Source organism: Hippoglossus hippoglossus, chromosome 20, assembly GCF_009819705.1.
Source record: "Hippoglossus hippoglossus isolate fHipHip1 chromosome 20, fHipHip1.pri, whole genome shotgun sequence".
NCBI classification, from domain to species: Eukaryota; Metazoa; Chordata; class Actinopteri; order Pleuronectiformes; family Pleuronectidae; genus Hippoglossus; species Hippoglossus hippoglossus.
This window is the reverse complement of record NC_047170.1, coordinates 408,789-428,142: the sequence shown is the minus strand read 5'-3', so window position 1 is coordinate 428,142 and position 19,354 is coordinate 408,789. Positions and strand designations below refer to the sequence as shown.

General features: G+C 38.5%; 2 protein-coding genes across 2 annotated transcripts; one reads left to right on the top strand and one right to left on the bottom strand.

The window, feature by feature from the left end:
- The first annotated feature begins 1,748 nt into the window (after nt 1-1,748).
- Nucleotides 1,749-7,667, top strand: f3a (coagulation factor IIIa). Its single transcript, XM_034571836.1, has 6 exons — nt 1,749-1,911; nt 3,107-3,218; nt 3,743-3,936; nt 4,600-4,781; nt 4,879-5,047; nt 6,677-7,667. The coding sequence occupies exons 1-6, from the start codon at nt 1,848-1,850 to the stop codon at nt 6,820-6,822; spliced, it is 867 nt and encodes a 288-aa protein (XP_034427727.1). The 5' UTR covers nt 1,749-1,847; the 3' UTR covers nt 6,823-7,667.
- Nucleotides 7,668-9,443: 1,776 nt separating this feature from the next.
- On the bottom strand, nt 9,444-16,641 carry acp5b (acid phosphatase 5b, tartrate resistant). Its single transcript, XM_034571833.1, has 6 exons — nt 16,476-16,641; nt 15,952-16,142; nt 14,680-14,807; nt 14,031-14,222; nt 11,460-11,607; nt 9,444-9,974 (listed from the first exon to the last, which is right to left on the bottom strand). The coding sequence occupies exons 1-6, from the start codon at nt 16,549-16,551 to the stop codon at nt 9,717-9,719; spliced, it is 993 nt and encodes a 330-aa protein (XP_034427724.1). The 5' UTR covers nt 16,552-16,641; the 3' UTR covers nt 9,444-9,716.
- Between the last annotated feature and the right edge of the window lie 2,713 nt (nt 16,642-19,354).

Genomic DNA, 19,354 nt, shown 5'->3' with positions numbered 1-19,354 from the left:
GCAATTTCTCCTGAATTGTCCATCCCTCAGTACTAGTTTAAATTACTTCCAGGTGAATTTACAATCGTTCCATTATCACTGTGAAAGAGAGCAAGCCATTACAAATGATTAAGTAAGAGTTCTTAACAAATTCCAAAAAGTGAACCAAAAAGTGTGTGTGTGTGTGTGTGTGTGTGTGTGTGTGTGCGTGTGTGTGTGTGCGTGTGCATGTGTGCATGTGCACTGGAAGCTTTATCCTTTGTCAACAGTTGGTGAACTCATTCAGTCATTTGCATTCAGTCCTTCCCGTCAGAGGGTTCCTTGGTATTCAAGTCACGGTGAACCGTGATACAGCCGGGGCCCACACTGCCGGGGGGCAAGGGGGCTTGTGGGGGTAGGAGGGATGATGGGGACGAGCTTTGGCAAAGTGCCACATATGTATTCCCAGCCAACTCCATGAGAAGCAAAGAAAACCCACTTTATGACTGTCCACTACATGAAACAACCAGTGTCTCTGCTTTGACATTTGCTACAAATCATTGACAGTTTCTATAAGTCCTACCTAAACATCTCACAAAGCATGTTATAGTTTTTTACGTGTTTTCCAACCATCCTGCTGCTGGTCTCACTTAATTGAATCTACATGTGATTTTATTACAGTTACATTGTTGTACAGGTTACCTTGTGTGGTGAAGTAATGTAGTTGTAAGCCTGATTTGAAAAGGCAGCACTCCCTGTACATACGAGAGCAAAAACAGAGGGCTTCCCCTTTCAGTCATGTTGTATATTAACTGTGGTTAACACAGTAGAAACCTCTCTATTAACATACCACAGTCCAAAGTCACTCTCCGTGTGTCCTCTGTATGTCTGGAAGCATAACTCTAAATAACTGAGTCTATGAATAGACCTCCAGATCACCCAGTGGAGCTGTTACATGAGTGGAAGTCCTGACTAATGACCTGAGCTGCGGCGTCTGCAGTGTGATGCTGTCCCCCCAGTCAGAGCTATAGTAGGCTTCTCGACAGTATTTGGGTTCCGTCATGCTGTAGTAAGTGGCTGTGTGGTCAACATACCACTGGAAAGCATGTCATCCATTCCATTCCCACTATGACTACACAAAACCCACTATACCCCTAGGTTTGCATCATATTAGAAACTTTTTTGTGGCTGGTGAACGTTGACCAACCAAATTTAAATGTTTATAAATCTGTCATGAAACATATTCACCACCTGTTACATCTTTTTAAAAACTTCTTGCGATAATTATAATAATAAGCAAATATATAAATATAACTAATTTAGCTAAATGAAAAACTCATTTTCAGATAAATAAATCTTATGGATCATTTTAGTTACAATAAATACTTGGCGGGGTTCTATTGTGTTGTTTATTGCAAACCACTTATTGTCTAGAGAGGACGTTATTTGGGAAACCGGGATTTTTTTTTTTTCAAACAGCAACAGTAACACTAAAAATAACTAGTCGACCATTACAAGGTTGCAATATGTTTTTGCATATGCCTGATTCATTTGATCTCTTTTGTCTGTGAGGGTTGTACAGCAGAGTTGAGTCACTTCTTCAATGAGAATGTGGAAGGTGTTGCACTATGTTAAACTGCTGAAGTGAAGAAATAAAGAAGTCAAGTGTTGGTAGCTGAGCCACGTTCACAGGAACCACTGAGACTCAGGTTATGACAGTCTGGTGACGCCATGGCCGGACGCTCCATATTTGGCAAAGCCCCGCGCGGTCACGTCGCTAAAACCATTGGTTTCCAGGGAGAGAGTCAGACGATCCACACAGTGCACACGGCGGTCGGTCAGTAGCACCACAGACACAGAGCTGAAACAACAGGAATACATCCGAGGAGATGGTGTCAGTCACAGCAGCTCTCATCTCGGTTCTCTTCTCTCTCTCCACACACTCCGCCTCAGGTGAGTCCACGCTGCTCGCACCTTCATTTCACGCGTTCTCTCAAATGACCGTAAAATCCTATTGTAGAGTAGCGTACGTAACACATGAATGTACCATATCAAATTGAATCAAGTACTTTAAAACATAAATAGATGATTATGTGTATGGAGCAGTTTGTTTTGTAGTATTGTGAGTGTGAAAGTGTGGATTTATAGCAAACGTAAAGTTGTATTCACACGAACAGATCTACATGAACAGGTCAGTGGAGGAGCAGCATGTCTGCCTCTGCTGACAGTTTAGAGCTCAGTCATTTGTTTCTATGTTCAGATTTTCTGGCACACATATTAAGACTCTTTACAGTTTTCATTTCTTATAGAGTTTTTCATGCCACGTCACTAAACACTGTGCAGGGTAAATATTTGAAATGAATGTTTGAACCTCAGTGGATACACGGTGCTTCAGGCTGTAAATCACATTTAAGAATATATTTCAATGATCTGTGTGTAAATAGTGGATTCTGCTCTCCGTGTGCATTGCCAGCATTTCAACCAAGGACCTGTTCAAATGATTACATAACTTACACCAGAATGTGTCCTGGGTGTGCTCCGTTTGCCCATTCTGCAAAGAGACAGCAATGACTGTTGTTAATAAGAAATGACTCAACCGACTCAAATATCGTAGGTAACAGACTGTTGATATAAAAACAGCCCCTCTCATGTTCTTTGGGTGACACACTTTCTGCTACTACTTTGTAGTCCTAAAAACCACACGTTTGTGGTTGTGACAGAACAGTCAGTCCATGGAAATATGTGACCAAGGATATTTTACACTGACGATAGCAATGTGCTCTATTCACCACATTAAGATCATCTCATCTCACTGACTGTGTCGGAACTTGTGGGTTTTCATTATTTCTGGTCTGCATTACATCATGTGTGAAGCTTTTTCTCTCTAATAAAGGAGTGTAGTCCTACATATTGTGAAGGACCTCAATTAAGGTGTTAAGTGTTTATTACTTAAAAGTGTAGGTTAGCGTTAAGAGTCTAAACTATGGCACTAAGGCACTATCAGTCTCCTGTACAGCTCAGCTATGGGAATTACTTGTATAAGTTAATAAAGTATATAAAACACCTTGGTGCATTGTTTTCCTACTTTATTTGCATTACTTTAAATAGTGTTAGTATAGTATCTTACATACCTTGTCTCATTTTACAGGCTCCTATCCCCAAGCACAGAATGTCACTTGGAAATCAACCAACTTTAAAACCATTTTGTCCTGGGAACCGAAACCATCAGCCAATTACTCCTACACTGTGGAGTTCTCTGCGTAAGTACCTGCATCCAAACCCTCATCCCTTAACCCTTTCCACAAATGGCATTTCAATCCCAGACACGTTCATCTTGTTAGTGTGTCCACTGAAGCACATGCCCTCTTACTTGCCCGCCGTGTGACCTTGCAGGAATGATGTATTGCAGAAGGGTGTGATAAGAGTCCATTATTGATCCAAAAGCTTTTACTGGAATGTAGATTTTAGGCCAGAACTCTTTAAACAGTAAGATAACTAAAAGACAAGTTGACCTTCGTGATCCAATAATACAAAAATGAAAGAGGCAAGAGATTCAACAATTCAACAAATATAATTAACAAATGCAAACAGCTATGTCATTGTTCAACAGTATATTCATATCAATGTTATTTTTGCAAATTATTTATTTCTGATTGTATGCATTATAAATAAGACATAGACTAGACAGATTTAAGACCGAATTTATTGCTCATCTGGTGTCTATTATAGACTAGATACAACTATTTTCATCAATCATTCATGTCCATATGTCAAATTGTTGCAGGGTTGGTGGGGACAAACAGAGGAACCCTCACTGTATCCGGTCCTCAGCAACAGTGTGTGATCTGTCCAGCTCTCTGACTGACCTGAACGCCTGCTACATGGCTGACGTCCTGTCTGGACCCCCGCTGGGGGCCACCACTGACCTGATTGAGTTCCCTTACACCAGCTCACCACGGTTCTGCCCCTACAAAGACAGTAGGTTCTTCTGCTACCCTTGTGAACTCTTTTTTTCTAATTGACTAAATGTGCTGGAAATAACCAGCTGTTAAATTGTCCCAGAGCTCGTCAGTGTTCAGGTCCTTCCCAATGACATCCTGTCGCAGCTCAGCTCTGTCTGCTTTCTGACATGCACTGAACTCCGCAGCTCCTCTGTATTTTCGCCGGAGGAGGTGCATGTGTGAACGCAAATGTCCAAGTGAGAGAAAGTGGCGACAAACACATAGAAGACACAGCGGAGATGTCGTGAGAGTTTGTGGTTTTAAAGTCTGTGTGTTGTCAAGAAAATCTCGTGATCTCCACAGCAGAGTTAATATGTTGCATCCTGTCTCTGTATGCTGCACCCGGATGCTCCACCTCTCACCTGAAGAATGCGGAAGATTTGTTGCTGTTGTGAACGTGTCTGTGCAGAGAACCTCCTGTTGTGATGAGCATATGTGAAAGGCAGACTATGAGTAAACTCCATAGCCAATTCTCCGGACTTTAACCGCAGGTCATGTCTAAAGATGGCAGTGTCACAGCGTTCTCAACATTCACACTTTTTGGCCTCAAACATAATTAAAATGATAATTTCCATAGGAGATACAGTGGTGTACATGCACAGATGACAGATCTCTGACAGCCTCCCTTTCTCCTCCACAGCTGATATAGGCAGACCTAACTTCAAGCTGGAGGTGAGGGAAGACAAAAAGAAAACCACCCTGTATGTGACTGACCCACTCACCGCCGTGTTTAAAGATGGCCACCAGCTGAACATAAGGGATATCTTTGCTGACCAGCTGCAGTATAAAGTCACCTATCGGAAAAATAAAAGCACTGGAAAGGTGAATAAAAGCAGACATCACTATATCAATCTCAAACACGCATAAATATTTTGTAGTCATTGCAAACTGCATGTTTTCCATTCTGTGTTTTCTGCAGAGAGTCTACAACTCTAAGACCAATATAATAGAACTGCCTGATCTGGACAAAGACGAGAGCTACTGTTTCAATGTCCAGGCTTACATCCCCAGCCGCACTGGTGACAAGCAGCTGGGAGAGCTGAGCCAGACCCAGTGCTCCGAAGACGACAACCAGTCCATCTTTGAAGGTGAGTTGTTCTGAGTTTTAGAAAGGCTGTAAGCAGGAAAGATGTGGGCAGGGAAGGGATTTAGTTACATGTATGCAATATGTTAATGAACCACTTGCCTGTATGCTAGATACTTCAGTGGCAAGCAACACACACACAACAGTAGTCAAGTCCTCACACTGAAGTTTTGGTGGCATCTGTGTGAACTTACACACCAAATAAGACATTGTGAAGTATTTGCTCAAAACCAAGCAGACAGTTAAAATCTCTATAGCACATCGACAGTGAATTTTCTACATGGATAAAGACTGGAGCATCTATGGAATTGAAATGAAAGTTGTGTGATAAGATGGAAACAGGGTGATCGGGTAGATTTTGGGGTGTTTTCGGGACACACTGGTTTATTTGTGACAAAGCAAAGAATCAGTCAAGGCCGGATCTGACAGGACACTGGGTGTGTTGTTGTGTGTCTGTGTGGGTGTAGCTGAAAAAAGGCAGTCAAGCGCAATGCACCTACCCGGGTTAAATAAAATGGTTGGCTGGTTTGTGGACATGTCTAGGTATGCCAGTCATGTCCTCTCATGCAGACCCAGACTGGACAACATTTAACAGAAGCTGTTTTTAGCCTTTGTAAGAGCGACTTCGTAATCTTATTAATGTAAAAAAAGGGAATGTATCACATGGCCGTGTTCATAAGACGCAAGCATCATATGTGAATGAAAACCCGTCATTTAGTCATCTAAACATATCACTGGTTTTTGTTGGGTTGCTACGCATAGGTCCTTTAACTAAAACACTCAAGTTTACATTAACATTTAAGCCATAAGAGTTTGCAGTCCCTTTAACAATAAAGGTTTAACTAAACTGTAAAGGTGAGCTGAGGATCGAAAATTGCGTTGTTCTCTTGTTTATAGATTTTACCAATTGTACCCTCTTGAGGAAGAAATGAGGAATTATTTATTTGTTGGCTGGTTGTAGCCCCCCACCACCCTCAAAGGATAAGTGGTATAGATAATGGATGGATGGATGGATGGATGGATGGATGGATGGATATTTTTTGGAGGCCCACTCATTGTTCATCACAGTATGGCACATGAAAGGGATCTATGACTCATGTCTCTTTGTTTGGATTATAAGAAATGTAAATCAGCAACACTCCCTCTAACTGGGGTGTGTGTGTGTGTGTGTGAGAGAGAAAGAGAGACTTCTAAATACATTCACTATGCATATAAGAGAGACTAACACATGTTGGTTTTGGTATTTTTCATGGGTTTTATTCACAGTAAGATAATATATAGAATAACACTGTCCGTTTGTTGGCCAAATAGCTTTTCCTTTAGCACCACCCTCAGGACAAATTTAATATTGCATACAACTCAGTGTCAAATGTGAAGAATAGCAAAACATCAGAATTATGTGTTTCTGGGAAAACATTTTACTGTGGGACATAATGAATATTGCAGGTATACGGGTTTAGACTTTTATTTGAATGTGTATTTCATGTATTATTTTGTATCTGTTTGTACTTAAACCAGGCTACATCCTATTAATCCTAATAATATTATCCTATGCAACAGTCAGACAAGTAAAGAAAATCTAACATAAAGTAAAGCTCTGCAATTAGGTGTTGTCTTGTTTTGTCTTCAACAGTGTATTCAGTTGGTGTGATTGCTGCTGCCATCTTCCTCATCCTGCTACTGATCGGCATCATCATTGCCATTGCAGTGATCTGTTGCAAGCGGAGGAAGAACGCTCTGAGAGGTGAAAAAGAAGGAGTGCCACTCCGGGATGTATAGTGTGTGTGTTACAGCATATGCACACTCATGCACATATATTATTTTGGGAACATGCGGTACAGCTGAACTGGATTGAGGCCTGCAAGGAAAGTAGTAGTTCAAAGTTCCACTGTCAAACACTGGAATCAACCCTTCTTTTAGTTTCTGTGAAACTGAATGTGTTGAACTTATTATATTCTTACTTTATCATTTCATGCTGCAAAAAAGAAAAGATGGAAACACTGAACATTGATAGTCATCTTACTGAAGCTATTATATTTCATTCCTTTTCTTTGGTATGTGCTTAGTGGTATTTGATAATTGTAGATGAACACTACCATTGGATATTATTTATTTCATTTTATATAGACCTTTCTAATTTTGTCAGGTCATGACAAGATATTTTTTTAATCTGGTGAAAGCAACACTTTATGGGAAATCAAGACTTTGTATATATTTTTTGTATCTGATGCTTAATTTATTGTCGTTAATTAAAATTAACATATTTGTATATGATGCTTTTGTTACACATCTGCTTTTTGCAGATAATTTAGTATTTGGTGTAAATATTCAAGATTTAATAAATATTGTAATGAACACAACGAGTTATTATTTCAGTTCTGTTAAATGGAAAATAGCAAATATCGCAATTTGTTTTACAAATAAATAAATGGATAAATATCAGTGCTTTATTAAAATGGAATTGGAAGTGTCAGCATTGCAAAAGGGCTTGGACTGAATGTGCAGAACTCATAACCACATACTGAATATACAATAAGTTTATAGTTTTAACAACTTCACTGTAAAATAAGTTCCATGCATCTTCATCAAAAGGTGAACAACAAAAACAAAAAAGTGAAACCTGATCCATTTTATGTCTCTTTATTAAATCTTGACTAAAAAGTTCAGTATTAATATTTTTACCTCAATTATTCTAGAGCCTACAATTCTGTCAGAATGGGTTAGAAAAACCCATTCTGACAGGTACTTAGTGATGTAATCTACTCAATAAGCCTCCCTCATAAGTTGTGTTAGTTTTTTGTCTTCGTGTCTGGCATTGAGAGATGAGCAATCTCACCAGTTACTGGTAAAGTTACCCAGAATAAGTCATTCCAAAGAGTTAAGTGGACAGAATACATTTAGTTGATTCTACAAATTTGAGCAGGGAGATAAATACACAATTTCTATGCCAAGATAGAAACAACAATAAGGTGTCACAACTAAAATTCAGCCATTAGATGGTCATGATCACCCATGGGCCTATCATGTAAGACAAAATACAAATCCGAAGTAGAAAAGATAGTCCATAGTCTTTTACAAATTTGGGTAAGTAACCAAGAATTAAGAATAGCAATGTATAGGCCTACAATATGAAAAACCACAGTGAAGGTAGAGGTAATAACAAGGTAGGATAATAATCAATGTTTCAGGGTCATTCTGCACCCATCAATTAGGCCTTCAAATGAAACTAATGTAACCATCTGTCACATTCACAGACTGACGTTTCTACAGTTAATTACATCTTGATGCCTTACAATATAATATGGTTTATGGTAAACAAAAGAGAAGACATGTGTAGTATTGTCGTTGATTGTACTTAGCCCTAAATGCCTCAGAGAAACATGTCTGACCACAGTTATCTTGCATGGCATTAGCTTGCCCCCAGCTCTACTGTGAGGAACCTTGGAGTTATGCGTGATCAGGACATGTCAGTTGAATCGAACATAAAAGCCAGCCTCTGGGACAGCCTTCTTCCACCTACAAAATATGAGCTTTGAGAAACATCTCGTCTCAAAGGATGCTGAAAAAGTAGTCCATGCATTTTCTACCTGACTGCTGGGGGAATTCTGTGGAAGAATACAAATTCCTTCTGGTACAATTCTGTGGCTTGTTCAGATGTGTTTTGATTTTTGTAGTATTCATTTTATCTTTTTTTGGTCTGGAATTTAGCTACTGCCAGCCTTATTAGTTGAATTTTTTTTAAATTACTTTTTGTTGGAAAAATCTCTTTGTTATATTCTAACCAGCATGTGTCTTCCCTTATTTGCTATGGTCTCAGCCGGGCCATAACAACATGTAAGTAGGAAAGCTGTCTCAAAAGCCATCTTCCTGGGAAGTAGATCCAGTAAAATAATTTGTCTCAACAAAGAGATCGATGTCATGTAGAAAAGCAGGAACTTGATCGGTGCATAAAAATATCAAAATCTCTCTCTCTCTCTCTCTCTCTCTCTCTCTCTCTCTCTCTCTCTCTCTCTCTCTCTCTCTCCTCTGAAAGTTTCTCCCAGTTAAAAGGGAGTTTTTCCTCATTAGAGCAAACTCTATGTTTGAGCTGTGATATAATAATAATAATAATAATAATAATAATAATAATAATAATAATAATAATAATAATGATAATTTTACAAACAGAAGTGCTTTAAAAGCAATGCAAAAAGAGTAGATAAAAACGTAGTAATATGACAATTAAATAATAATATGGTCCAATTTTGATTCCAAATGGGAGAGCAGATGGTTTGGTTGCAAACCGATGAACTCTCTACTTGGCTCCACATATAGCTCTACTACTTACTTGTAAGCAAGTAGAGCTATAATTCAAACTGCCGATTGAGGCATCCATCATGCAATAACATGCACAACAAAAGACATAAAACGGTTTGTATTTTGATACATGTATAAAACAATACATACAGTACAAATTAGTGTGAACATATACATTTCATTTAATAGTAACATGCCATCGCCCATAAATATCTGTAATAATTTTTTCAGTTTTAGATTTTTGTTAAAAGCCTTCAAAAAGCCACTGCGACATATTAATTATGTCAGTGTTTAAAAGTAAGACAGCATTACGTAGCACAATAGCAATATAATTATAGGCTCACATATACAAATAACTGCATTTCTTCAAACTGTGACTATAGCATTCCATTACTTGTGACTGTACGTGTTGGCAGCTCTGCCTGGTAAACGCATTTCCCGTTAGTCTGCATGAAACTGACTGTCATCTTATGCTCAGTGACCTGGAAGTAAGCCACGCCTCCTACTGTGTGATTGACCGGACTGGAGTAGAGCTGCCAGGACTGAGGAACACTGTCCTTGTGAGTGGTGCTAGGATCGCTGACCACCCCACTCCCACTGACTACATATGAGCTCCCATCATCCTCTCTGATGAACTGTTCAAAAAAGCAGAGACAGACGGCATCAAAGGCATCACTGTTGTGCTCAATCAGTCCGAGATACAGTGACAACATTCATTAAAGGTTCAGTGTGTAAGATTTAGGTGAAAGGGATCTATTGGCAGAAATTGAACTACAATGGGCCCTTTATATTTAAATAGGGAGCCGGTTCTCTCTACGGAGGCCACTATGTTTTTTACAGTAGTCCAAACTGGACAAACTAAACACCTTTTGAGTTTTTATGAGATGTTTATTCAACTGTCAAGTTGAAGTCTCTCCTGTTTAAACTGATATCCATCATTTGTTCCCAATCTTATTTCATTTTAGGGCTTTGTGCAGCACATTGATTCACTCTGCCCCCTTGGCTTCACTCTCACACTGACACACATATATTGACAATTGACACATCTGTATGCTTAGACTGGCACACACACGTTGCACAGTGGATTCCTCTTGCTCCAAAGTGTCTGGCAGACACACAAATCACTTCATAATGTTGAGGTAATTGTGAATTAAAAACAAAACCACGACATACAAGTGGTAGAGGAAGTTACCAGATATTTCATCACAGTGTATCATTCTCTGTTATTCTGTCCATCTATTCACTTCCCCTTCCCTTTCTGCTTCAGTTGTGCACTCATTTTTGTGCACTTGAAATTTTGTGCCATACAGAATAACATAGGGAAGATAAGGCTTACAGTGTACTATTCTTAACGCTGTCATTACTCAGTAGCCATCACATCACACATCACAGTGCAATCATTTACTTCATGGAGATAAGTTGAAGCCAAATTGTCAACCACTACTTTAAGTCTTCTATTTAGCCTACTTTATACTTTACTTGGGTTGGGTGGTTTATAGCAAAGTTACATTTTATAACTTGATCATGGACATATTTTTGTGTAAAATCTACATCTGTACAGAAACCAGTACTAAAAAGACTTGTAATCAATCAAACAATATTTCCCTTGGACTGTAAGTTATACTACTGTAAGTATTCAGTTGCAGGAAATACATATGCTCATCTTCCTGGAACAATATGTCAACCCGGAGCTTGATTTCATCTTCATGACTAATTATATTGACCAGTTATATTCATGGGTTGAAACAAAGTATCATTTACCCCACTGGTAACTACCTGGCTGATCTCAAATTTTGGGAAATGTATGAAAACCTTGTGACTGTGTAATGTGGTCACATGCCAGTCTTGGTGCCAGAAAATTATGTAAACTAGCTTTGAACCATTAACAACAAGTAATGAGTCTTTTTAGCGCCTACAAGTGAATGCCCCCCCCTTGTACAGAGAGGTGCAATCTTGCATACCATCTTCTCAAATACAATGTGATAATCCGGACATGAAACAGAGTAAATAACTCAAAGAGACAGACAGTTTGACAAATAACGGTACACTAAGACACACTTCCTTGATGAATCTATATACACATGATATTCTTTATTACTGAGCTTGTGCTTACTACATACCTGCAGATTGTGGTCATGGCCAGACAAGTACACAGTGACTCTGTATTTCTTCAGCAGGGGCCTCAGTCTTTTGACCAGACAGGATGTTGGTCCATGATTGCCGATGGACCAGACAGGATAATGACCAGCCACCACAACATAGGCTGACCTGACACAAGTCATACATACTGGCACTTCAGTTAAAAGGGACCAACAAAACAAAACGGAACTGCATCACATCTTAGAGAACAATGTTTCTGCATGTAAGTCGAGACTGGCATGCTGGTTTAGTGCTGTGCAAAAATATTGTTTTGCTTTCGATGTTTGGGTTCTCATCCATTATGCAGTAACATGCATAATACATTTTATACAATAATGCATGCACATAGCAATGAATCCAAACATATAACCATATAAAGATTTATCAAGAACTATCTTCAGAGATAAGAGAAACAAGTAGCTCTTCACATCATCAAGTTATTTTTTGACAGCATGAAGTGGCAGAGGAATGTTTTTTGAGCAATGTTTCAGATCATCAAACTAATTTGAATATAAGATAAAGACAATGTGAGTTAATCATTGGATTTATTGAAAGGAAAGAGTTAACCTAAATCACCCATTGAAAAGTAATCCACCCCAAAACCTAAAAACTGGTTGTTTGCAATAACTTGTAAGTCTTTTACATCCCTGTGGAGACATTCTTGGGCCATTCTTCGTCGCAGGACTTTTTAAAATCCAGGCACATGAACTGTACGTTCATGATTTACTGTAAGGTCTTGCCACAGCATTGTAACTGGGTTCAAGTTGAGAGTTAACATTTGGTGTTTGTCCTGATGCCTATGTAAGTATGTGCTCTGTACATTATGTGTTGCTCTAGAAATGAAAGGTTTTGAAGGGTCCAGTTGTGTTGGCGGTTTGCTACTGCATAGCATGATTTTGTCTGCCTTGCAGCTTGTTTTCGATTTTAACTGTTGCTGGTGGTTATCATTGTATTATTATTGCCGCCCTGTTGTTAAATAATTACAGTGTGTGTGTGTGTGTGTGTGTGTGTGTGTGTGTGTGTGTATGTGTGTGTGTGTGTGTGTGTGTGTGTGCAGAGGTGATAAGAGTACACACATTCTTTACTCAAGTGGAAGTACAGATACTTGTGTTAAAAATAACTTTTTGAAGTTCACCTACTGATTCAGCTTCTTTAATCAAGTAAAAGTATAAAAGTACATGTTCTGAAATGTACTTTGACTTCTTTGACTGAACTACTCTTATTTTAAATAAAATATTTATTTTTTTACTAAAACGGGGTTAAAGCAAAGATTTGTGAGCATGAAAACTGTCCAGGAGAAAATAAGTACAATGTAGTGAATGAAGTGTTCTTAAAGGTCCAGTGTGTAAGATTTAGGTGAAAGGCATCTATTGGCAGGAATTGAATATAAAAGAATCCTCATGATGTTTTCATTAGTGGGCAATCATTGAAATTGTACAAATTGTAGTTTTCTCTACCCTAGAATGGGCCCTTTATATTTAAATACTTAAATTTACATCGGGAGTGGGTCCAGACTGGACAAACTAAACACCTTTTGAATTTGTATGACAACTGAGGGCTACCACAGGTTCTCTTTCATGTTTGGAAGAGGAGGGTGAGGTGAGGGGTATTCAGCTGCAACATGCAACTTCACCAGTAGATATAAAAATGTCACTAAATTCGGCACACTGAACCTTTAATTAAAATAAGGCCAGTGATGGGAAATCGCTCTGCTTCGTCGTAGATGCTGTCAAAGTTATCAGTAATGATGGCCAATCCCTCCCTTACTTTCTTCCATGTTGTTACTCCTTGTCCCGGACATGTGCGCTGCACTTCTTATTTGTGCTTGAGTCTCCCTCTCTTGTCTGAAATCTGTCTTTATGTTGGAAAGACGGCACTCGATGATGAAAAATAAATATAAATAAAATGTAAGGAGTCAAAAATACAGATATTTGTGTTCAAATGTAGGGTAATAAATGTCAGAAAAAAAATACTCAATAAAGTACAGATACTTGGAAAATTTAAAGTACTATAACAAAGCATTTGTACTTGGTTACTTCCCACCTATGTATGTGTGAGTGTGTGTACATATGATATTCATTAATGATATTCACTGCCACTAGATGTCGCACTAGCAGCAGTATCTCAAACCATAGCAAATGAGGTAATCCTGTAATCCTCCACTTACTTTGACTAAATCTAAATAGCTAGATGTTTATATCAATGATGTAAGTGTGTACATTTCAGTGGATAAGATGCATGGTGCTAAAGAGGTAAAGTAAAATGCAAGAATTCATCTTTTTTCTTTACATTTTTTATTTGACCAAACAACACCGTGCATAATTTAAGGAGATTCACTTGGGGGTGGGGGGATAGGTAGGTGCTGCCATAATCTGCATTTTTGTTTGTTTTGTATTGTTTTTTAACATGTTTTTTTTTTGTTGTATTGTTATGTTGATCATTAATGTTTATTTGTTACTTGTCATCAAAACATCACATAAATTATTATCAAACATAAATGAATGATTAAAAGCGGTCTGACTTGTTTGTAAGGTTTAAACACGGTGGCTCACCTGCTGCTGGCCAGTTTAGATGTGATCCAGTTCCACTGGCGATCTGCTGCTCTGGGGTCCTCTGGTCCTGACGGCTGGGCTTGGTCATAGGTGTTTCCACATAACACCACTGTGTCGATCATCAGTATGCTCACTGACAGGTTTGTGTGTGGGACATTAAAATGAAGGTCATAATAGAGACCAGGGTAATTCCTGCAGACAAAAAGGAGACCTCATGATATATGCATAACAAATGGGCAGCAGGGAGATATAAAGTATGGACACCTTGACAGACAGCTGAGATCTTTTTTGCAGCAGGTTCATTTTTGTTTCTTTCTTTTTCCATCTGAAGACAGCCTTCACTGTTTGCTGTTGCATTTATTCATTTTAGCCACACAAAGCTGCAGTGCAGTCTAGAGAGGAATAAAGGCATCCATGTTTTCTTCCAGGAGGTTTTCTCTATGTACTCTAAACAAAAGTCCAAAAAGTAAAAACTTAGAAAAATGATCATGGCTGATGAACAGAGGGGTGGGTCAACATTTACAGAACGTTTTAAAAGAAAACATGAAAAGTGTAGAAATACTTTATCTGTCTTCATGTTTACACTTTTCATTCATCCCTTGTTATGTTTCTATTGAGACCATGTCTGTATTGTATTTGTATTCTTTACCATCGTTTGGACACATCAGAGTAAGCCATCTGAGCTGAGATGTTTCCCCTGTGGTCATGGTTTCCACCGACCAGGTACCATGGGATATGCAGTAGAGATGGCTGGGAGAAGACCCTTTCAAATGTTTGCTGTGGATAGGAAACCATATTATTTTTTCTGTAAATTGTAAATACACTAAATAGCATATTTACCAGGCTTGATCAGGAATCACACTGTCCAGCACTGAAAGCATTTGAAGACAACGCAAACAGTGCATTTTCAAACAGTAAATTTGATTCTTTAATTTGCCAACAAAACCAGACTTGATCAGGATGAATACAACAAAAATATCACATGTACATTTTCCCATGCTGCAATTCAATCAAACGAAGATTGTAGTAGGTGGCTTGTAGGTTTCAGAAAAGACTCACAACCTGGGACATCAAAATATTCTATAATATGCAAGAAACATGTAATTTCTTTCCATCCTCATATTTAGTTGAGTCTATGAGATAAAAGGATTATTAACACTGTGATGCAAATGTAACACTCATCCTAATACATGTGTCACACAAATACAACATGAATTAGCCTTAGCTTACAAGGAATTAAGTGATTGTGACTTTTGGACTGGTCCCTGAAGGACACAAAGCACAACCAACAGCAAAAGAAAGGCCTTTCATACGAAGTCTACTGCTCAATGCTGAGATTTAATCCTACCATGGCTTGTTAACAGCTACGGTCGTGGAGAGGGAGACTCTTACAGAACAAACTGTGAATGGTAAATTGGCTGTCTTTATATTGTGCTTTTCTTGTCTTATCTAACAGTCAAAGCACTTTACAATACAAGTTACATTCACCCATTCACACTCACATTCATGCAGCACTTCTATGCACTTACTACTCCTTTTTGGCTGGAAAATTAAATGTTAGCTTATGTTACTGAATATTTATGTTTTTCTACTACTTATGTTGATGAAATCAATGTTATGATTTTTTTTTCTACAAATTTATTTTATTTCGTCCTTTAAATCATTCAAGATAAACTGAACTATGTCCAGTGCTTTTCCGATCACACACTGTTCATACACTGAGGGCACAGATGTCAGGGGTAATTTGGGGTTCAGGATCTTGCCCAAGAACATGTTGGCATGCAGACTGGAGGAGCTGGGGATCTAACCACCAACCTTCTGGTGAGTGGACGACCCGCGTTACCTCCTGTGACCTGTTACAGTTTGAGCTTCATCATTCAAAGACATGTCTCCCCCCTCTGTGTTTGCTTTGTGAGCTCACCTTGAAGCGGGGGTCTTCCAAATTCTTGACACCACTAAAGTAGAAGTGATCTCCCAGGCTTAGGAAAAAGTCCACTCCCTCAGTCTGGGCCAGACTGTCCACTTCTGCAGCAACAGCCTCCTCATGAGGAGTGTAGTATGGAGGTAACGGAATACCACCCCAGTCAGCAAGTACAGCAAAATGCAGAGCAGCTAATGAAATCAAGAGAGAAACATTTCTCACAGCAGTTTGTAATGTTTCAACAGACACGTCCTGTCCGAAGGAAGTATCTGTCTGATGGTTTTATACTTCCTGAAAAATGTATACTGACAAGTTTCACAAGAACCTGCCAGGTTAGAGTGAAATCAGTTTTATCAAATGTATTTTATAGCTCGATCTCCATATGTTTCCCTTCATCCACAGAACACACATACATTTATGCCATACAAGTATTTGCTAATATGGATCTATAGGGTTTCAAGCCTTGTGAACTTCAGTTCAGGTTGTGACTCGTTCTCATGAGCAGACGGAGTATAGTAACCTACCTTGTTCAAGAGTTTGAAGAGGATACCAGCGGGTATAGAAGCAGAACAACAACAGCACACGCTGCAGTCTGTCCATAACTCCCCGGTCTCACTGAACACCAGAGTTTTGTTTGTTTGCACTTTGTTCTAACAAAGCTTGACTTCCTGTATCAGTCAATGAGTGACTCATGGTTTCACTTGTCATGTTTTATGGGGCACAATCACAGCTGGGAAAATTGAAAGGTGTGAAGAAATACAGATCACAAGGTGCTTTTTAACCCTACCTGCACATGCCAGTGTCTTCATATACCCACTGAATACTCCCCAGATAAAGGCAGAAAGCCTTGTGAAGCTTTTCATTTTTATATCTTGGTGTGATTTTTTTGTTGGACGCTGAACATTTGAATATCTTTTTTTTTTCCTCCTTTTAATTAACTACAGGTGAAAGAATCTTGCAGATCTCCCACGACCTGCAACTATCGATTTAGTATAATATAGGGGTGGGACAAGACAAGCAAGTTGCTTCTTCCTCCTTCTTTTTAGACAGAAGATTTAATATTTATCCATGTTAATTTATGTAACTGAATATTTACGTGTTTTATTCTACGACTTATGATGCTGATACCTTTTTTTTTTGTTAAACAAATTTTATTTTACCTTTTTAAAAGATTTAAAATCAACTGAAAAAAAAAAAAACTATACCAAATTGTCCAACTGGTGTACAGAGCCAGAATGCATATCAGTTGTATATTGACAACTTGAAACAACCTTTGTAAACTATGTTTTGCATTCATCTATTGTCCCACAGGCAACGCTCTATATTCATTTGACATGTGCGATAATGTTGTCTTTTATTCTATATGAATAGACATCAGAATAGGAGATTAGCAGTAAAAAGTGAACCAAACACTGTCAGAATGTTTCTAGTTGTTTTCATGACAGAGTGAAACATGTAAGATACCATTGCAGTTTGTTCCATGCACACATTTCACATCAAGCCAGATTAACGAGGTATAGGTCTATTTGAACCCCAACCAATATCTTTTCCTAAACCTTTTCTTGTTGTTGCCTGAACTCTGACTGCCTTTCTGCTAGTACAGCTTTCTACCCTGGAGGCAAACCTCTCCCAACATCCCATAACTCATGGTTAGTATTGGAGAAGTTGATGATTTAACAAAAATATATGCTGACATTGGGAGACCTTCTGGAAAATATATCAAGGTAGTTAATGTGAATGAGCCCTTACCAGACAATTAGCCCATTTTCTGGCTTGCCAGATAAATTTGTATTTTTTTTTAATAACAAAATATGTTTTTGGAGGAAAATCTTTATCAGTGGGAAAATGACTACATCTATTCAAGTTTGTCCTGAGTTCAGAAGTTCAGAACTAAAATTGTTAATGACAGTAAACTTCAGTTCAGCAGTGCAGTTAAACATCCATTTAAGTAATCTTCTGTTCTCCATCACCACCTACGCTGTTTGAATGTATACCAATGTCATTGATATCCTCTGTAAGAAAAACAAAGGGAAATTAGTATTTTTTCCATTTCAATAATTTTACTTATTATATATTCAATACTATATTTGTCAAAATAAAAAAATAAAAGTGGGTCTTTTTGTCGAGAAGCAGGTATACACAATAATTTTTTCGCTGTTTAGCTGCATTCACTTCAATTAATTGAGATAATCTTTAAGACCCCTCTTCGTGAATTGCAGCGACTTCCTGTACATCATTGGTCGACAGGCTCTGTAGCATGGATTCTCCCTGATAACTGCAGATACAGTACAGGAGTTTTTCTTTTTCCTTTGCAGCAGGCGATCTCCTAGCATTTCTCGGTCCCGTCAACCAGAATTAAAACAAAAGCTAAAAATCTAGGTGTCACATTCGATTCCCATCTGAACTTTAAAACAGACGTTAATGAAATCATTAAATCCTGCTACTTCCATCTATGAAATATTTCCAAAATTAAATCAATTCCATCTCTCCCTGACTAAGAAAAGCAAATACATGCCTTTGTCTTTTTCTGTCTGGACTATTGCAATACACTTTATACATACATATACATATTTTAACTAAAACAAACCGTAGGGCTCATATCACGCCAATCCTTGCATCCCTTCACTGGTTGCCAGTTAAATTCAGGATTGATTTTAAGATTCTTTTAATAACTTTCAAAGCTTAACATGGGCTGGCCCCTACTTAGATTTCGCAGCTCTTGACTCCCTACAATCCCAGTCACAACCTGAGTTTGTCCAGTCTGTCCTTCTTAGCTGTCCGTAGGTCAAGGCTGGCTACTCAGGGTGACCGGGCTTTCTCTGTCAGGGCCCCTAGGCTGTAGAACTCCCTGCCTGATGAGATTACGCTTGCCAACTCACTACCTATCTTTAAATCACTGCTCAAAATACAATTTATAGGAAAGCATTTTCAACATGCATTATGTAATTCTGGTACTACTGTGTTGTTTTAACTCCTTTATTCCTTTTATTGCAACCACATTTTATGTAGTCTCTTAAATATGACAGCTTTTGACTCTGCTGCCTATGAGAGTAGGTATTTAGTTTAGTTTAGTTTAAAAAGGCACAGAGGTAATGACGTCTGATCTACTGAGCGGGCCACATGGCTTTCATAGTCCTGCCATACAAGCCAGTAGCCAGCCAGATTTACCTTTAGCCTCAGTGTACCCTCAGGTACGGCTTTTAATGTTATTGCGATTAAAAGGCTGAAACACCCGATGACGCCAAGGTACAATTGAAGATTGTTATTTTCATTACAACCAGTCTTACAGAGCTCAAATGTGATGGTTACACAACTGTTCCCGGTCTCCTTCACAAACACATTAGAGATTTCTGGTTTCTATCAGAACAAAATGGATTCCCAATTGACTAGCACATGTACACAA